This window comes from Oryza brachyantha, chromosome 6 (assembly GCF_000231095.2).
Source record: "Oryza brachyantha chromosome 6, ObraRS2, whole genome shotgun sequence".
In the NCBI taxonomy this organism is placed as follows: domain Eukaryota; kingdom Viridiplantae; phylum Streptophyta; class Magnoliopsida; order Poales; family Poaceae; genus Oryza; species Oryza brachyantha.
The window spans coordinates 9943192-9960530 of NC_023168.2; the positions used below are offsets into that span (position 1 = coordinate 9943192).

Sequence of the window (17339 nt, forward strand, 5' to 3'; positions counted from 1 at the left end):
TTTGAGGAAGTAGTGGCTGCCTTGGCATAAGGATATTTATGTTGCACATACCAAAGAAGACCACGTGACGGTTTTCCCTCCTTGCTCCGGTTTCACGAAATACTGCAGAGTGAAATTTTCAAAGGATTTAAGAATGATGTGATGGCTGTGGACAGCTAACTTGAGGTAAATTTTTCATCTCAATCCAGGTGGAATGGATGAGAGCGAAGCCAAAAAGAATCCTCTATATATCAGCTCACCTGTGACTACCATGGTGAAAATGGTTTACTGTTCTCTATTAATCAGCAAATGATAGTCATGATTTCTTAGCTCTGATCCGAAGCTGGGTTCCAAATATCAACAGTTTAATATTTAACTCGATATGCATTAAGTATTTAAAAATACATGTACTTCAAAATCGAACCCATAAGAGCAAGTATAATAATAGACTATAGGCTAGCTAAATACTAAGGTGAATTGAAGGAGAGAGGGAAGGAGAGAGAGGAGAAGCGGGTTGTAAACTTATAGCCGATTTGGGCATAAAAACCAAGAAACACTGTGAAAGAAACAAGTGAGTCATGTATTAATAATAAAAAGTTAACTATGAGTGGGTTATAAGAAGGCTAAAAATGTTTTATAGCCAACAGGCTGACTATATTATTAGCCTTGCTCTAAGAGCAAGTTCAATAGTATAGCCAACTACCCAATTCATCTATAATCCGTTTAATAGCTAATTCATACAATAGCTATCTATAAAACATATATTCTTCTGTCTCATCTATCATACACATATTATACCTTAGAGTTTGTGCTGTATCTGTTTACAAATCTGTAGCTTACTGTTTTTCTCTCTTATCTTCTTAAAATATATTTATAGCTGGCTTATAGTCTGCTATCATACCCGCGGTAAAGATCCAACAGTATATATACGGTAAACAAGTAGTACAGTAGTACTAGATGTTTGAGCTCTGACAAGCACATAATACATCATGCATTTATAGGACCCAATCATAAATATCGAAATGGTAAATCGTTTTTATAGGACCATTAATATACATCATGCATTTCTACGATTGTAAACTTGTCCTCTCAGCGACAGCTGGGAACGTTGCATTTTTGCTCCTCTACAGTATCCAGCAAACAAGTAAGGAGCACTTGATAATCTAGCGATCTGCGCCAGGTTTCCTCCGGTCCCTCAGCCCATTCAAGACATCGAGCAAACGCCTCCACCTGAGCTCCTGCCCTGCGCGACGCCTTCCCTCAGCCTGCGCTACGGTTTCGGCTTCTTCGCGTGCATCATCTGCAACAATATTAACGTGTGCTCAAGTAGAATTGCCTCATATATATTTTTTTGTATGGAACTGAAATTATTCATGTGGAAATCCTATAAGGTTTCTGTGTTGTAATTTGTAAAGCAGCAGGCGTTGATCGTTGATTTTAAGTTCTTTTTTTCGTACCATTGTATCGTTGCTCCGGTGCCATCTCCTGTTGCTCCTGCCTCTCGAGCCTCCTGGTGAAGTTTCTGGCGGCGGCGAACACATCCCGGGGCCTCTCCCACCCGCCGCCGAACACGCCGTGCGCTTCCTTCTGCTGCGGCCGTGCCAGGAACTCCAGCACCGCCAGCTCCTGGCTCCCAACCCAGTGGATGCAGTTCACAGGGCACGAATCCACAGCCACCTGCCGTTGTATGCGCATTAATTGAACGAAAATTAGAATCATTGGATGGATCAACTAAAAGTAAGTATATTAGGTGCAGATTAGTAATCGATGCACATTATTGATGCTGCCTCAAACGGCTCTAATGACTTTTATGTTTAACCCAAATGGTCTGAAATACCTGTATCTGCTGCTCCAGATCTCCAAACTGGACTTCGACGTGCGCGCTTCCAAGAACATCATCCATCGCGAATGTCTCTCGGGCGTGATGCACGCACTCCCTACATCCTACATATGGTGCACGGTGCATCAATAATCTAGTTTTTTTTTTCTTTCCTTGCATCATGTATCTGCAAAAACAAAATCATGTCTTATGATGAAAAATAGTGATGCTATGTCTACGTACCTATGCATTTGTTCTCGTCCACGAAGAGTGCCTGGCTTCTCACAGGCCCGTTCCATGAACTGTACCCGTTTCCAGTGAAACCGCTCCCAAAGCCTCTTCCACTAGCATTAGCATTAGCATTCCTAGAACTACTCATCAACACCTTGTATGCCTCGTTCAGCAGTAGGGTGTAGTCATGACCCTGAACATTGAAGTGCCAAACTTCACAATTAACTCACACAAGACAACACAATAATAGTTTCATTCAATACAAAATACCAAAGTAATATTGATATCAATAAAGGCATAGCAGTTTCATCTTCCATATGAATTTCCAAGAAACTGAACCGAACCAAACCCCTGTAGTAGATGGACACACCTTGTAGCCAGCAATATCAGGATGGTGTTGTTTCTGGAGCTTCCTGTAAGCCTCCTTGATCTCCTGAGGCGTTGAATTAACCGTCACTCCTAGCGCTTGGTAGTAGTCCTCCCTGACTTTTCCCCTTGCCGTGCTGCAGCACCTGATCATGCCCCTTGGTCTGCACTTGATTGGTCTAATCAGTTCATACTGAACCGATCCATTCCTGAGCTGCAAATGATAATGAGTAGAAGAACAGATGCTGAAAAACCCTGCCATGCCTTCCTTTCTTCTTGTGTCTTTCAGTGTTGGGTTCTGGTCGACTGGGGATAACCCTCTTCAGATATTTGTTTCAAATATCTCTATGTAGATGTCAATTTCAGAGAACAGATATTTACAGGAACTTTCTGATACTTTTCAACTTCTTGTCTAAAAAGGAGGCCAGAGGCAAGGAGGCCACTGATATTTAAGTCATCATCGGAGATGAAAATCCAGTTGATCAAAATGACCTTTAATGGCTTTTGCAGCCTAGGAGGTTCTTATTCCTGATCCATATACATATTACATTTATTGGCCACAAAACGAGCCCAGAAATTAGTGTACTGAGAATGCAAGCAAATAAAATAAAAAAGAGCGTAAATCCCACGGCCCGTATATCCTACTCTGTAAACATTGCCCGGTTGACTTGGCTATAAAATATACATAAATATTACATCTGTGGTCTTGTCTGTACTACGTATATCTTCCCTTCCTTCACTGCACCCTCGACGTCCTGCGGTGACCCGTAGAGCTCCTCAATGGCATGACCAGCCCGTGCAATACTCGAGAGGATTGATTTCTGGAATCCCTGATCTGTGATGAGGGGGTCGGTGGTGTAGTCTAGTACAACCTCATCTTCCTCATCCATAGGGACACTGAAACAAGAACTCAAATTGGTTGTGATGCCAAACGGATTCTTAAACAAACCACAAAAACATGATGGATTACTAACCTATCGTATAGTCCTGCTCCAGCATACCCTTCTAAATCCTCACCGTTGGAGTCTGAACGAAAGATGATTGATCTCTTTATGAAGAGACCAACTGGCTTGCTTGGGAAACCCAGTACCTATCAGTGGACTGCATTGAGCTCAGGTAGACCTTAACATAGCATATTTGCAAGTGGTAATCAGACATCTTTTACCTTGGGAGAGTCAAGGTCGTCTTTCTTACATACGAAGCTCATGGCACGACCAGGATAGGCTCCTACAAGTGTCTCTCCAAGCCCTTTCACCACTTCAGCATATATCTCATAAGAATCTCCCGATGATGGGTTAGTAGTGTGAATGACAAAGGCATAATCTGCGTTGACAATTTCTTGTACAAGTACAGCCATGGAAAGGTAGTCATGATCAAGCTTCACCTTGCGTGTGCTGAAATATGCTCTTTCATTCCATTTTGATGCCCAAACCTAAAAACAATTAAGTTAGATATTTGATCACCACATTAAAAAAAGGTTTCTTTAGCATTCACGTTTTGACTCTCCCTAAACCATAACATATCCAGATGCCACCTGTGGTATCAAATGATCCCATAAAAGAATTTGGCATGATGGCCATGATGTTTCTAAAGACCTTAAAAAAACACTAAGAGAGACATATGTCTGGATCTAAGGTATAAATGGTAGGACAGCAGACCTTTTTAATTGCCGTCCATGCTTGCTCCCAGCGTTGGTCACCTTCATCTCCAGGCCAGGGCATTCCAGAGCCTAGCATCTTCTCCTTCAGCTCCTTAATCTGGTAAACAAATGAAATAAGACTTTGTTCTTCCAAAATGAAAATGTAAACAAAATAACCGTTTAGGTTTCTGACTGGAACAAACGCAAACAGGGAGCATGTTTTATTTTCACTATTTACATATGTGATGAAGAATACTTAATCAGCTTTACATTGCACTATGATATCTTACCAGTTCAGTAGGAGCTTTTAGATTGAGAACAGTTTTCCGTATTTCGCCTAGAGCACTAAAATCATCTTGAGCAAGTTTTCCCTTCAGCATTTGTATGTTTTGTGCGACTTCCTGCCAATAAAAAAATGTCAGGAAAATTATATCATATTCATAGTGTCATTGTAAACCAGCTAATTTACTTGATATCACGAAACAAACTAGACCTACCAGCTTCTGAAGATTACTAAAGCATCACTATCTACTTGCCTGCTAAAACCTTACATGTGTTTTGCATACAAAAGGAAAATTATGTGTTTGGTAGTAACATAAAATAAACTTTGGTTTCGAATATCAAAATGTACATCCTTTTATTTTGTAAGAGTATATTTTGATCATGTAGAATAAATAAGATTCTCATAAAATTATATGCTCCTGTCAATTATTCAATGTTAAAAAACTCACCAACCTTATTGATCCCATCAGACAAAACCTTCTCAAAGGTCCCGAAGGGTATTGCAATTGATGTAGGAACACCAACCCATGAAGGAACTTTTCCTTTGAGGTACGCTACATTCCGAGACTTAGCTCCAACCTGACAACGAATCGTAAGTCTTTCAAGCTAGCTCAAGGTCAAGGGTAAAGCAAACCAATATAACAGCAGCTAAGCAAAGTCTTAATTCAAAAGAAGTTAATAAATATATACAATTGCTTTATTTACCATTTCCTCAGAGAATTCTTCTGCTGATATTGCATATTTTCCAAGAAACTTCTTCTTGACTAAGGACACAGATGGTAATGCTTGGCCAGCTTGTCCATTTTGAGAACCTGAGTGCAGAAGTTCACTCTCTGGAATCTCCCTATCAAATTATACATATTAGACTAAACATTTGACGGATAATTAAGCAGATACATGCATTTTAAAGACTAAGAAAAGATTAAAAAGCTAAGCTAAAGATAGAAGTTGGTCAACTTGACTAACTGATATCACCACACGGTGAAAGTAAGGGAATTTAGCTGCTGGTTAACATTTACCCTGTAACCAGATCTTACTGGCCATTGATATGGTAACCAAACTGTCCTTCAAAAACAGCTCAAAAAGATCCCAGGAGGCAAGGATTTGATTATCCTCACCGTAATCAGGACTTGAGGTATTAAATAAAATTAATTTAATCTCATGTGATAAACCTCTTGACAAATAAGTTATTAGCGTGATGAAATGCATAACATAGCTCACACTTCATCAGATATATTATACATGCAATTCATAGTAAACAATTACCTATAGGTGATATCTGCAGAAGTAGGTTTGAAGGAAAACACTTTCCCTTCATGTCCTTGGAGTTCACACAAGGTGTTAGGGTCAAAGCATGTTGCAAATAAAACCTTCATGAAGAAGAGATAGTCAATGTTACATCAATACCAAAGAGAAATCTTACTATTAAAGATTGCACATAACTGAGAAGAGGGAAAACCTTGCAATTCCTTGCTCGGACTGACACATGGGACAGAACATCTGGCATATCAGGTGTAATCACACCAACAGCTCCATCCGGTATTTCTTCCTCTCCCTTGACACTCTTTGCCACAAGGATCGTTGGTTTATCATAGGATTTGTTTTGGACAGCAAGCAATTCATCAACCACTACCATGTAACCTGATACTTCAACCGGGCTTATAACCTGCCAACTGTTAAAGTGATAAATGTCAGGTACAGGGTAAAAGAATACAATGATAATTGAGAATTTAAATTTTACCTTCCAAGCTGTGCAACATTCCTAAGAACAGGATCAATCCGATTCAGAAGAGCAGACAGGGTAGCAGCTGATCCACCACGAATAATTTCTTCTGTAAAGATATTAACCTGCCCAAATGATATCAAGATTAGTTCTAAGTGGTGGGATGGAAAAATAGCTGAAGTTCATGAAAACTTACTGCCCATTGGTCAATGTTAAGCAATGAGCCAAGATACTCAGCTGACGGCTGCATCAAATTATAGTATTGTTCTCCTTTGCTTGCAAGGGCAAGTCTTGTTCTGTCAAGAAATGCTTTAGCATAGAGAGCCCATTGGTTGTTTTTCTGTTTAGCCATTTCGAAGGCTTGGTTCCATCCCTTCATGACACATACTAGGACAGTTAGCATTTTTTAAGTTTACAATGCATAAATCACAAACAATCCATAAAAAAAGTTAGATGGAGACATGAAAATGCTACAACTTCAGTTCCTTTTAACTTGTCATTTCAGACATGGCCACCATCACCAACAAGCATCTTCTACAATTACTTGTTTGAATTATAAATTAAAAATTATTAAACATAAAACAACATTAATTTTGTTATGGCAATGCTAGTAGTACAATCTACATAACAAATCCAAATAATTCTGCGTAATAGATATTAGAAAAAAAAACTGTTGACAGTATGATGGTAAGCATATCCATACTTCCATATTACTCCCTCCTTTTCATATTATAATAAGTTGTTTTAGCTTTTTTCCTAAGTCAAACATCTCTAACATTCACTGAGTTAATAAAAAAAAATAGCAACATATACAGTAACAAATAAATGTACTATCATGATATATTTCTAGGTAAATTTAATGAAATTAATTTGATGTCGTAGTTGTGGATGTGTTTTTCTATAAACACAGCCAGAGTTAGAGAAGTTTGACTTAGGGTAAAAGCTAAAACAACTTATAATATGAACTGAAGAAGCATTTACAATGACCTTTCATAATATTATCTTAAGAAATGTTTCTAATTATAAACCAAAACTAATGATCAAAGTTAGATCTTGAAGACTTCTCTGAACAATCATTTTTTTTAGTTCTTTTGGGAAAAGAACAGTCCCGGGACAACAGGACAACTAAATAAATGGAAAATAAGACGAATATTTTGAACAGCTGTCCTATATACATAAACAGTTATATTGTGCTATGCCACAACGCATATCTTTCATTAGGAATGAACAAAACAGTTAAGGTAAATCTCAAAACAATTGGTTGTAGATAACATGGACAAAAACAGAACAATTGTACCTTTAAGCAATAAAGGATGTCTTCGTTGTCATCAGTGGACAAAGCAAGATTTTCAAGGACAAGACTGATGAAGTACATAATTTTCTGGATTACGAAGAAAAGAAATATGATTTTATACATTTGAATCAGCAAAAAGACGAGATACAATGTAAGAACAAACATATGTCATAATGTAACCTAACAACATTCTGTTTTAACTAACCTCTGGTGCTGCATTATTGAGCTCCTCATATGATCTTTCAACTGCTGTCCTGAAAGTAGAATCAAGAGCAATGTCTAAAAAGATAAGATCCTTCATGCGTTCAGGAGAACCCAGGAGCAAAGGGTGTAGTTCAGCTCGAGCTTCCAATAGCCCCTGAAAGGTAGCATTTTAATATTGGCAAATAAAGGATGCACACAGAAATTGCAAAGACTAGATGGATGCACACAGAAATTGCAAAGACTAGATGGATTAGACAGAACAGTTATCAGCCACTCATAAGAAATTTAATTATTAGACCTGGAGAAATAACCTGGACAAATGCCTTGCAATTTTATTTTCTATATTTTATAGATAATGGAAGTTAGGTAACTCCTGGCCACTGTAAGCCTTGCAACATGCCTAGGTTTAGTATTTCTCACCTCAAGAAGTGGCTCTGCTGATTTGTCCTCAACATGCTCAAGTACAAATTGAAGTAATTCCTGTTGAAGTAATGAATATAATGAGCTTTTAATTATAATAAATGTGTTTTTTAAGAAAAAGTAAGACAAGCATATTTTACAGGAAATCCAGATGGCAAACCCTTCACTGGATTAATCTGAACACCAACCATGAAACCTTCACCCTGTATGCCAAAGAAACAACTACATCATATACAACCACCACATGTTGGTAAAGTACATTAGAAAAGAATGGCCATGACATTGGTACCTCTGATTTGTATCCCATACAAGTTGCTATAGCAGATTCAAGATCAGCACCGGAATGCACTGCCTAACAAAACAAAGAAGTACAAATGCATAATACCATTGAATCACAGTAGAAATGTTTTTTTTTTTCCAAATAGAAAACCAAGATAATATACTTCCAACGAAAAATAAACATAGTGGTACCACTTTGTACGACTAAACTTACAAAATATGAATCTTAGAATGTGTGCATGCCTGCTAAATTTGGTTGGATGTAGTGCAATGCTAACACTTAGCTTTTGTTAACAAAATAATGCTAGTAATAATTTTATCCATTGCTACCTGGGTGCTGGATAGTATAAACGATTCAAGAAAATGATTGGTAAGCTACAACAAAACTTTAGTGTGGAATTTTTGTTTAATTTCCATTAGATTCCCATACATGAAGGCAAAGACATAAGATTTCTACCTGTTGTGATATCCTAAAAATAACAATAAAAATGGTGTTTCTCTGGAGATGTCACTTATGTAGCAGTTGATTAACAAACCAAAGTTATCTGGAGAACCATAAAAACAATGAGACACAGGATGACAGGACTGATTGACACATGTGTGAGGATATGGCCAAATGCTATTTACAGCCATTGGTATTGTAGCACCAACAATATGATGTAATGTAGCAACACAATTAGGGAAAAGATTGCATTCATACGGTGATGATATAATCATAATATCTATCGCCTCAAAAAATACTTAATTCCCACGATAGAGATTTAGTAATGTTATGTGATGGAGGTGGATCGAGATTGCGCAGCGTCTATTGGTGCTTGACGGGAGGGCAAGATCTAAGCACTAGCCTCCCCGAAGCTGCGGCGAATAAGAAAGGAAGAAGCATCTTAACTTCAATCTTATTAATTCGAAAGAAAGCAATGTAATCCCCTTTATAGCACAAGATGGTGACGTAACAGTACTAGCAATTCTAAAAAATGAGCAATATTTCAAACTGAAATAAAGGAGCAAAACAAACATCCTAACAATCATCTAATCCTTCTGCGTGGAACTTGATTCCTTTGTGTCCCCCCTGCTTACCACGCCCGCTGAACGTATGACATCAGAGAACAAGTTATTTGGTGTCACAGCTATTAGTTAGCAAGGTATGAGTTCAGTTAGAATCAGAGATATTTTATGTTAGGTAAGTAGAGATTTTATTCTTAAGGGGATATGGTATAGCGTTCACGGCTACTGTATCAGGGGAACCCTCCATCTAAAAGGGACCAATGCAACCCTCTAGCAATTAAGCAACAAAGAAATATAAAATTAGGTTTAGCTTGATCACTCTCCTAATATCAGGACAAGCTTGGCGCCAACAAGAGCGATCTTGCCTTTATCCTAATCTTTGGACCCTTATCCATGAATCAACACCCATAACAGCACGCATGTGACATAACAATAATATACTCCCTCCATCACAAAATATAGCAACCAAGTATTACGCTTAGACAACACCCAGTATTAGGAATCTGGATAGACCAACAGACCCACTGTCTAAATTCGCAGTACTAGATGGTGTGTAATCATAGTACTAGGTTGATATATTTTGGGACGGAGGGAGTATGTTGTTAGCAGAGAATGCCACCCTTCAGCATATGTGATTAGCACTTTAGCAACGTTGTTTAGGGTTAGATCTAGTACCATTTCTTACCTACAGAGCAAAAACATGAAGGCCTTTGCAAAAGAAAAATTTTACGTAAATATACTACACAGATATCTCAATTCTTTTATCCATGACAGATGTTTGACATACCTTGAGGCTTCTCATATAATTGCCCAAGTCACGGAGTAAACCCTCTTTCTGTTCGCTCCTGAAATTTGGCTCTGAATGAATCGGTCGATCATAGCTCAACAGACGCTCTTTTGTTATACCATTTTTGTTCAAGGTGTCCCAGTAAACTCCAATATCAAAATCACTCTTGATATAATCAAGTAGGGCCTAACCATGAAGAGACATAAGTCCATAAACATCAAAACCTCAATGCTGAAATCTGCACAGTACTAAATATTTGTATCAATTACCTGGCAGATCACTACATCATCTGGGCTTGTATTGTTGTGCAGTTTCTGGTGCCACTCCTCCATCATTCCACCCTTGCAATCATTATTTCTCTACAAACCCAACATACTAGTTTTCATTGACAATCCAAAAACAGCTCTTTGTATAGTTCAAATAGATCAACAAACAAGTTATATTCACCTAGGAACATCAATTACCTGGATTACTAATATCTCATCGCGAATGCGTTGACCAACATCACCTTCACCTCCTCGACCAACAGCAGCCATTATCATTCTTAAGATTTCCCGATATTGAGGATAAGTTCTGTACATATTCTCAAGATCATCTGTAAACCTATCTTGTGCTTTGCTTATCTCACTGCATAATTGAAGATCATTATGAGAAGTTAAAGAAGATGCACCAAACTCATGTTTGTGTGATATGCAAATAGAATAGTTTTGATCTGCTAAACAACATTATGTTTTTCTCTGCTATGCATTTTTAGGAGTATAGGCTTTTTATTCTCACCACAAGAAAAAAATATCTAGTCCCTCCGTTCCAAAAATAACTTCTAGCATTTGCATTTTGTTCCAATATAAGCATTTCTAACACTATTCACAGTACTACTTGTCGCATCCATAACTTCCATTAAAATTTCTTGCCTTGTTACCCCCACCAACCCTTCTAGCCCAATCTATCACCCATTTATTGAGAGGAACCAAAGTCTTTTTCTTCTCAACCGTAATCTCTACTAAAAACCTAGAAATGCTTATATTTTGGAATGAGGAAAGTACTTAATTTGATTTTGCTGTTTTTACAGAGTGACAATCCACTGAAGAGTATGAACAAGTATCTACCGTGGCTTCACATTGTAGTTCTTGTTCCATATTAGTTGCCTCGTAGCCATGAACCTAACCCAAACAAAAATTCCAATAATACCGAATAGTCCAGCATCTCTTGCTTGGTCAACTAGATCTGCTGCAATATTGAATCTGTACAGGAATAGCAGTCGTTAGGGATTTTTTAACACACACAACAAATCCAACAGATAATAGATATCGTTGCACCTGACCTGTGCATAAGAGATCGTTGGGCATCTTCCTCTAGATCTGCTATTCTTTCAAGCAAGGCCTTAGCAGTGCCTTTACCAGCATCACCAGTACCCTTTAATTAAGAATATATGAACAGTTTATTAGTAAACGTTTTTACCACCATTTGTTAGCAATTCTTATTGGACACTGAAAATTCTTACTAGCCACTAACTGACATGTGGTTCCTTGACAATGAGTGGAATAAGAGATTTGGCAAAAATTCAGTTTCACATGAGGAATTTATCCTTAGAACAAAGGGGAAAAATCAAGGTTGATATGCTAAAAGTGAACAGAAGCAATGCCTTTGTAATTTTTGCAACTTTGGTGCCAAAATCCAAGTAAAAGTCAGAGCCATTATTTTTCATCCATGTTTCACCAGATCGAAGAACAAAGGGCATCCGCTGGTATCCACCTCCATCAAGCTCTATCACAACAACCTGGATACGGAAAAGTACTTAGATGACAGGAATTGTAAAAGACAATGAACAAGACAAATTTATCCATACCTGACAACGCAGACCTTCCAATTCATATTCGCTAAATGAAGTTTCACATGCCTTGTCAAGCAATGAGGAACCAGATGGCAATATGCTTGAGGGAGGTGCCTGCACAGTTACAAAGCACTCCATTAGTACAGGCCCACATTGTCTCTTTCAGATGATGAGTTCATAGCTTTAGCAATTGCAAACATGTTTATTTTCACCTTCCACTCTCCATCCTCTTTTGACAACGCCCAGTGAAGTATAAGTGGATCCATATAGTTTGTTGCCAAGTGAACTTTGGTTTTTCCAAGAGCATTGGTGGTAATTCCCTTAAGAACAGGTAAGCCAAATTAGATTGGAGGATGCAAGGTCTGTGAATCTGAAATGTCAGTCAAGAATCCTAACCAGTATCTCCTTGTCACCGAACTTGAAAAGCTTTCTGTTTAGAACCTCACAGCTATCCTGCTCCTGTAATGACTTTGTGAAGAGATCCAGAACAGTCGGTTGTTTAGGAGCCTCTACTTGCACCTCCATAATGGTAGGCTTGTGCTTATTAAGTAGTTGCATAACATCTCTTTGTTTCCTCTGAATTCTTTCCACAGAGAAGTATTTCTTGTTCTTCAGCTGCTTGGATACTTTTGTCTCAATGTTCCCTTTCAAGATTTTCTTCCTCAACTGCTCAATTGAGGTCCCTTTATCCAACTCAGCCTGAAGTTCCTTCCTTGCTTCCTCAAACTCGACCTGGCAAAAACAAAACACAAATCTTCATAAAAGAGTCAACTACAAATCTTGGTAACCTGATAATTCAGCTTAGTACCAGCTGCTTCTCCGGTGGATAATTAGGCTTGCCTGCTTTCTCCCACCTTATATAAGCCTGGACTTGTACAAGTTCCTCTGGGACTTTAGGAGCCCTGGTGCTTCCAGATGCAGGAGCATTACTTTCACTTTCCTCAGGTGTCTTTGTCAATTTCGCTTGTAGCTTTTCCAAAGAAACACCCCTGTTTAATTCCTCTATCAACTCAGTGCGTGCTGCTTCATACTCCTCCTAGACAAAGCCACAGAAATAATCAGTTAAGTCCCAGAGCTGTATTTTCAACAAAACTAGTGTTGAAACATGCCTTCTCTTGCTCAGGTGTATAGGACTGCTTTCCATTTCTTTCCCACCGAAGATATGCTTGGATCTGCACAAGATCCTCTGGAACCACAGTAGAAGAAGTAGCAGTAGATGTACCCTGCCCTTGATATTGACTTGTTTGGAGCTGAATTTGGAAATTCTGCCCATTGTTTTTGTACCTGCTCAAAGTAGTGTGCTGTTATTTGATATATTCTGCATTCCAAACAGGGGAGTGGTGCATGATAATCCAAACAGAAGCACTGACCAATTATTCCGTGCATCATCAAATATGAGGAACTCAATGGCTTGCACTGCAGGATCATCTATCTCAATTTTCAGTGTGGAGTTATCACCTGACTGAAAATTTACAGACAGGAATAGAAATCACAATCCGTGAAAACATACTTACATTGCAAGAAAAATCCATTATGCAAGACTGACCTTTGTAAAAGGTGTCCTAAGAGCCCTGTTCTTGTACACTGTCGTCCCATCTGGTTTCCTGGACGGTAAGAGCCATTCTCTACGTACAGTCAAAAGGTTCGGTTAGTGATCACCAAGCATTAATTAAAAAATATGCATAGCATGTGACACAGAAACATATTTGTTACACATGCACTAATAATCAGCAGGGACGGAAGATAAGCCTCACCTTCTATCCGGGCGAAGGGCACCCCAATGCAGAATCAGGGAGCCACTGGTGTTGGTTACCTCGAGATTGATCTCTGCCACAGAACCCTGCGGTGCTGGGTTCAATGTCACCTGTTTGAATGCAGCATGGTCGATTAGAATGAACGAATTCACACCAAATCGGTCGATCCATATGAGCTCAAAAACGCATGGTAAATCAGCACCTGAAGCTCGGAGTTGGAATCCAGGATGAACCTTCTGACAAGCTGTAACAACAGAAGCAAGGAGAGAAAGTGAGTCACACCGTCGAACACCTGGCGGGCACGAGTGTGGCGAGCGAATGGCGAGGCGAGAGAGAGAGAGAAAGAGAGAGCTCGTACATCCGGGGAGGAGCGACCGGCGGCCGCCGCGACAGCGAGAGGGACGATGAGGCTCCGGCGGGATACGGAGAGGGTGGCGGTGGGCCGGCGGCCACGTCGAAGAGGCGCCGCCGGCTGCCGCGCCGGGGAGCACGAGCGCGGCGCGTGGATCCCGAGCGCGCACCGCTCGGCCGCCCCAGCCGCCGCGGAGAATCCGCTCATCTGCACGAATCTCAACCACTCAGCAGGTCGATCTTATGGCCAGCGTGGCTTCCCGGATCAGCAACTTCTCCTCTCCCTGTCGCAACTCGCTGCAGTGAAGAAAAAACAAGACAAAAAGAAAAAAATCAACTAAGAAGATATTATCGTCATCGGGAGCCAAAGAGAGCTCGCGAAGAATGCAGCGGACGAACACGAATCGAAAGATCGAGCAGTGCTTGCGGGAGCCACGGCGATGCTGCTAGTGCTACCCCCGAGGATGGACGCGCGAGGGGGTGGAGATAGATAGAGAGGAGGCGGAGGGAGCGGGCGGGCGGGCGGTGGGAGGCGATCGAGAGGCGAAGCGGAGGACGCGGAGGGGGGGAATGGGCGCGTCGTCGTCTTCCTCGCTCCGCGCTGCCACCGAGGAGGACGGCGAGGAGTGTGCGCCTGTGCCGCGTAGCGTAGGGGGGTGTGTCAGCGTGGGTGAATCTGACGGGAAAACGAAAAAATGGAGTGGCGTGGAGGGACGCTATTACGCTCGTCTATTATCGTCTTCCCGGTGTCGCTGGGAGGTGGACCCGGCCATTCCACGGGACACAAATCCCAAATTTGCATCCATGTCCCTGGGCTCTTCGCCATCTCCACTCTCTCTATTCTATCTACATGCAAAACTGTTTTTCTAGCTATGCCATTTCTATCGATCGTGTTTTTTTACGAAATTATTCTTAATGTTTTTTTATCGATTTTTACGTATACGTTTCTCGAACAGTTAAATATTATATATTTAAAAAATAATATAGAAATTTATCATCTTATATTTATAAAATAATTATGGTTATGTCGACTTACATCATGATAAAAATATTTATTGTTACAAATAAGTACTACGATGGTTTGCTTTTAAAATTTAAACGTTTCATTAATTTCAGCATGGCATATACTCATGTACAGTACAATTGTTATTTCCTTTGTCCCAAATAGATAAATTTAAGAGAACTGAGAAACGCACATGAAGGTGTCTGGTAGCTTTAGCCCAAAGGATAGGGACATAGGGTTGAGTCAAGTGCATCCTTGTACGTTAATGGTATGAGCCATTTTCGACCAAGTAATTTTCGTACTCGGTTTTCATGGGGGCAATATAAATATTTGAAAATAAACTATAATGTTGAAAGGAAATAAATATATCTCAATGGATAGGAAATCTAACATCGAATACTCACTCCATCTCAAAACAAATCACCTAGTCTCCTATCTCTTTGCTTTTTAGAAGAAAAGGTGAAATGATTTATTTGCTAACAAAAATTATTTATTGGTAAAACTTTTAGATATATGTACATAACGAATCAAAAAATATTTTAAAATAAACCATGATGAAAATAATCATAAAATCAACTTCAAAATTAAGTTTTAAACTTAAAATTTTAGCCAAAAAATAGTTATAACTGATAAACGACAGGAACCCAATGTTAATTAATACTAGCTCCGAATAACCTGGGGTAGCCTCAACTCCACTGGGTGGATTTGGAGCAATCTTAACCATATGCTGTTATACGTGATTGGGATTAACCGATTAGATAAGTTTGTTCTTTCTTAATAAGGCAAAAGACAAATTCCAGTAGATCGGAACCCGATTATAACTATCCTAGTACTAAACACCCTATCGAGATTCATAACCCTCATCTTTTTCACTTCTTTTTTCTTATAAGCCAAAATTAAATTATCCACGTAGTTAATTTTAAGGTTTTCATTGTATTTAATATTTATATTGACTTTTAAATCGTCAAGAACACGTATATAAATTTTTTTATTTGCAAATCATCTTTTGTTTGTAAACGTGTTGTTTGATATTTTTTTCTCATGAAAATGTCAAACCGCCACCCTCGTATTATTGAGATATATCTAGTATTTCAGTAACGTATAATATTTCTCAATCATATTAACATAGGAGCTGGAGTGCCATTTGATATATTCTTCAAAAACAAAAAAACGGACACGGGAGCATAATTTTTAGTTACACCGGGGGATGCGTACAAAAAGAAGACTACTAATGCGAGTAAAATAATAATTAACGGAAGGCAAAACAAAATAACAAAAGCGTGTCACGAGATCCAAGCGGGCCGAGCTGGATCCTCTGGGATCCCGAGCGCGAATGAGAGGACACCACGCGTTGCTTCCTCCACGCTACTGACATGTGGGCCAGGAGCGGCTGCTTTTGACTGCGTGGAATGCTTAGAATGACACGTGCCGAGCGGGTGGAACGGATAGATGCTGGCATCTGGCGTTTGTGACGCAATGGAGGAACTAAGAGCAAACTCAGCTGCTATCAAAGAAAATTCGTCATCCATATCACCTTTGCTCTTCATGAGACCATCCATAATAAATCATCCATGTTTATTTTATTAGAATAATATTTTGCAATCACCTGTTCTTATGTTAATATTGTTTTCTTCTCTTATAATTGGACATTGAAATACGGATGGAGAAAAGAAAACACATCTAAATTTGAATGACCTCTCTGTAATTTGAATGGTCATCTTTTTTTTGCATGATATGATATATGATCTGTTAGAGTTTATTTTTCTGTTCATATCACATATTTTTAATATGGATGATGAGATGCATAAGTTGTGCGCTGGGATCTAAGTATGCTCTCTGTCTCATAAGATAAGATATAATTATTTTTTATCTCATAATAAAGACGTACTTGCAAGTACGCATTAATTAGCATATGTTTTTTATCTAAATTGATTTATTTTAAATTCTTTATTGGATCCAACCATGTTATATTCATGTATCCATGCATATAGGTAATCTAAACTCTAGATAATCTAAACGAGGAGTGAATTATAACTCTTTCTTCATGTTTATGTTTGTAGTAGTTGCATCGACGGAGGAGGTAACAAACTTGTGCGCATCGAGATCAAATGCAGTCAGTACTACGACTGCATAATAAATACTGCATGAAATCTGGACCACCCATATTTTAATCCAATATATAAAATAATACTTTTTCTACAGTAAATTGTTGCTATAGTGATGCGTTAATCTGGGCACTTCATTTCTCACGTGCAGTGCTAGTGCATCTGCTTAAGTTGCAGTTACGTCACCAAATCCTGATCCAATTTGTGCGGTAGTAACTGTGCTCTCATCTCAAGTCCGAAAATGGACGACGTATTTCCTCCGTTATA

The 17339-nt window shown here is 39.1% G+C and overlaps 2 protein-coding genes across 2 annotated transcripts; both read right to left on the reverse strand.

Annotated features, from left to right (window-relative positions):
* Positions 1-973: 973 nt before the first annotated feature.
* Positions 974-2762, reverse strand: LOC102699516 (chaperone protein dnaJ C76, chloroplastic-like). Its single transcript, XM_015838094.2, has 5 exons — positions 2400-2762; positions 2042-2222; positions 1817-1923; positions 1437-1656; positions 974-1279 (listed from the first exon to the last, which is right to left on the reverse strand). The coding sequence occupies exons 1-5, from the start codon at positions 2655-2657 to the stop codon at positions 1143-1145; spliced, it is 903 nt and encodes a 300-aa protein (XP_015693580.2). The 5' UTR covers positions 2658-2762; the 3' UTR covers positions 974-1142.
* An 81-nt stretch (positions 2763-2843) lies between these two features.
* On the reverse strand, positions 2844-14657 carry LOC102723065 (alpha-glucan water dikinase, chloroplastic). Its single transcript, XM_040525028.1, has 33 exons — positions 14364-14657; positions 13972-14261; positions 13816-13857; positions 13614-13723; positions 13406-13484; positions 13230-13321; positions 12969-13143; positions 12668-12895; positions 12256-12591; positions 12072-12179; positions 11875-11973; positions 11671-11805; positions 11350-11441; positions 11135-11269; positions 10493-10655; positions 10298-10387; positions 10029-10214; positions 8247-8309; positions 8098-8160; positions 7958-8017; positions 7539-7691; positions 7337-7420; positions 6236-6412; positions 6058-6164; positions 5776-5989; positions 5583-5686; positions 5022-5160; positions 4770-4895; positions 4325-4435; positions 4054-4152; positions 3561-3827; positions 3370-3485; positions 2844-3292 (listed from the first exon to the last, which is right to left on the reverse strand). The coding sequence occupies exons 2-33, from the start codon at positions 14170-14172 to the stop codon at positions 3088-3090; spliced, it is 4359 nt and encodes a 1452-aa protein (XP_040380962.1). The 5' UTR covers positions 14173-14261; positions 14364-14657; the 3' UTR covers positions 2844-3087.
* Positions 14658-17339: the final 2682 nt, after the last annotated feature.

Bases quoted from the DNA above. Each gene is read 5' to 3' on its own strand.
- LOC102699516 (XM_015838094.2), bottom strand. From the start codon at position 2,657: ATGGCAGGGTTTTTCAGCATCTGTTCTTCTACTCATTATCATTTGCAG. The intron at 2,223-2,399 runs GTGTGTCCATCT...TTCAATGTTCAG, and splicing joins CTGATATTGCTGGCTACAAG to GGTCATGACTACACCCTACT. The intron at 1,657-1,816 runs GTATTTCAGACC...ATACAACGGCAG, and splicing joins ATCTGGAGCAGCAGATACAG to GTGGCTGTGGATTCGTGCCC.
- LOC102723065 (XM_040525028.1), bottom strand. From the start codon at position 14,172: ATGAGCGGATTCTCCGCGGCGGCTGGGGCGGCCGAGCGGTGCGCGCTC. The intron at 8,310-10,028 runs GTATGTCAAACA...TTGTTTTGTTAG, and splicing joins ATTATATGAGAAGCCTCAAG to GCAGTGCATTCCGGTGCTGA. The intron at 7,421-7,538 runs GTTAGTTAAAAC...TTCGTAATCCAG, and splicing joins TCAATAATGCAGCACCAGAG to AAAATTATGTACTTCATCAG.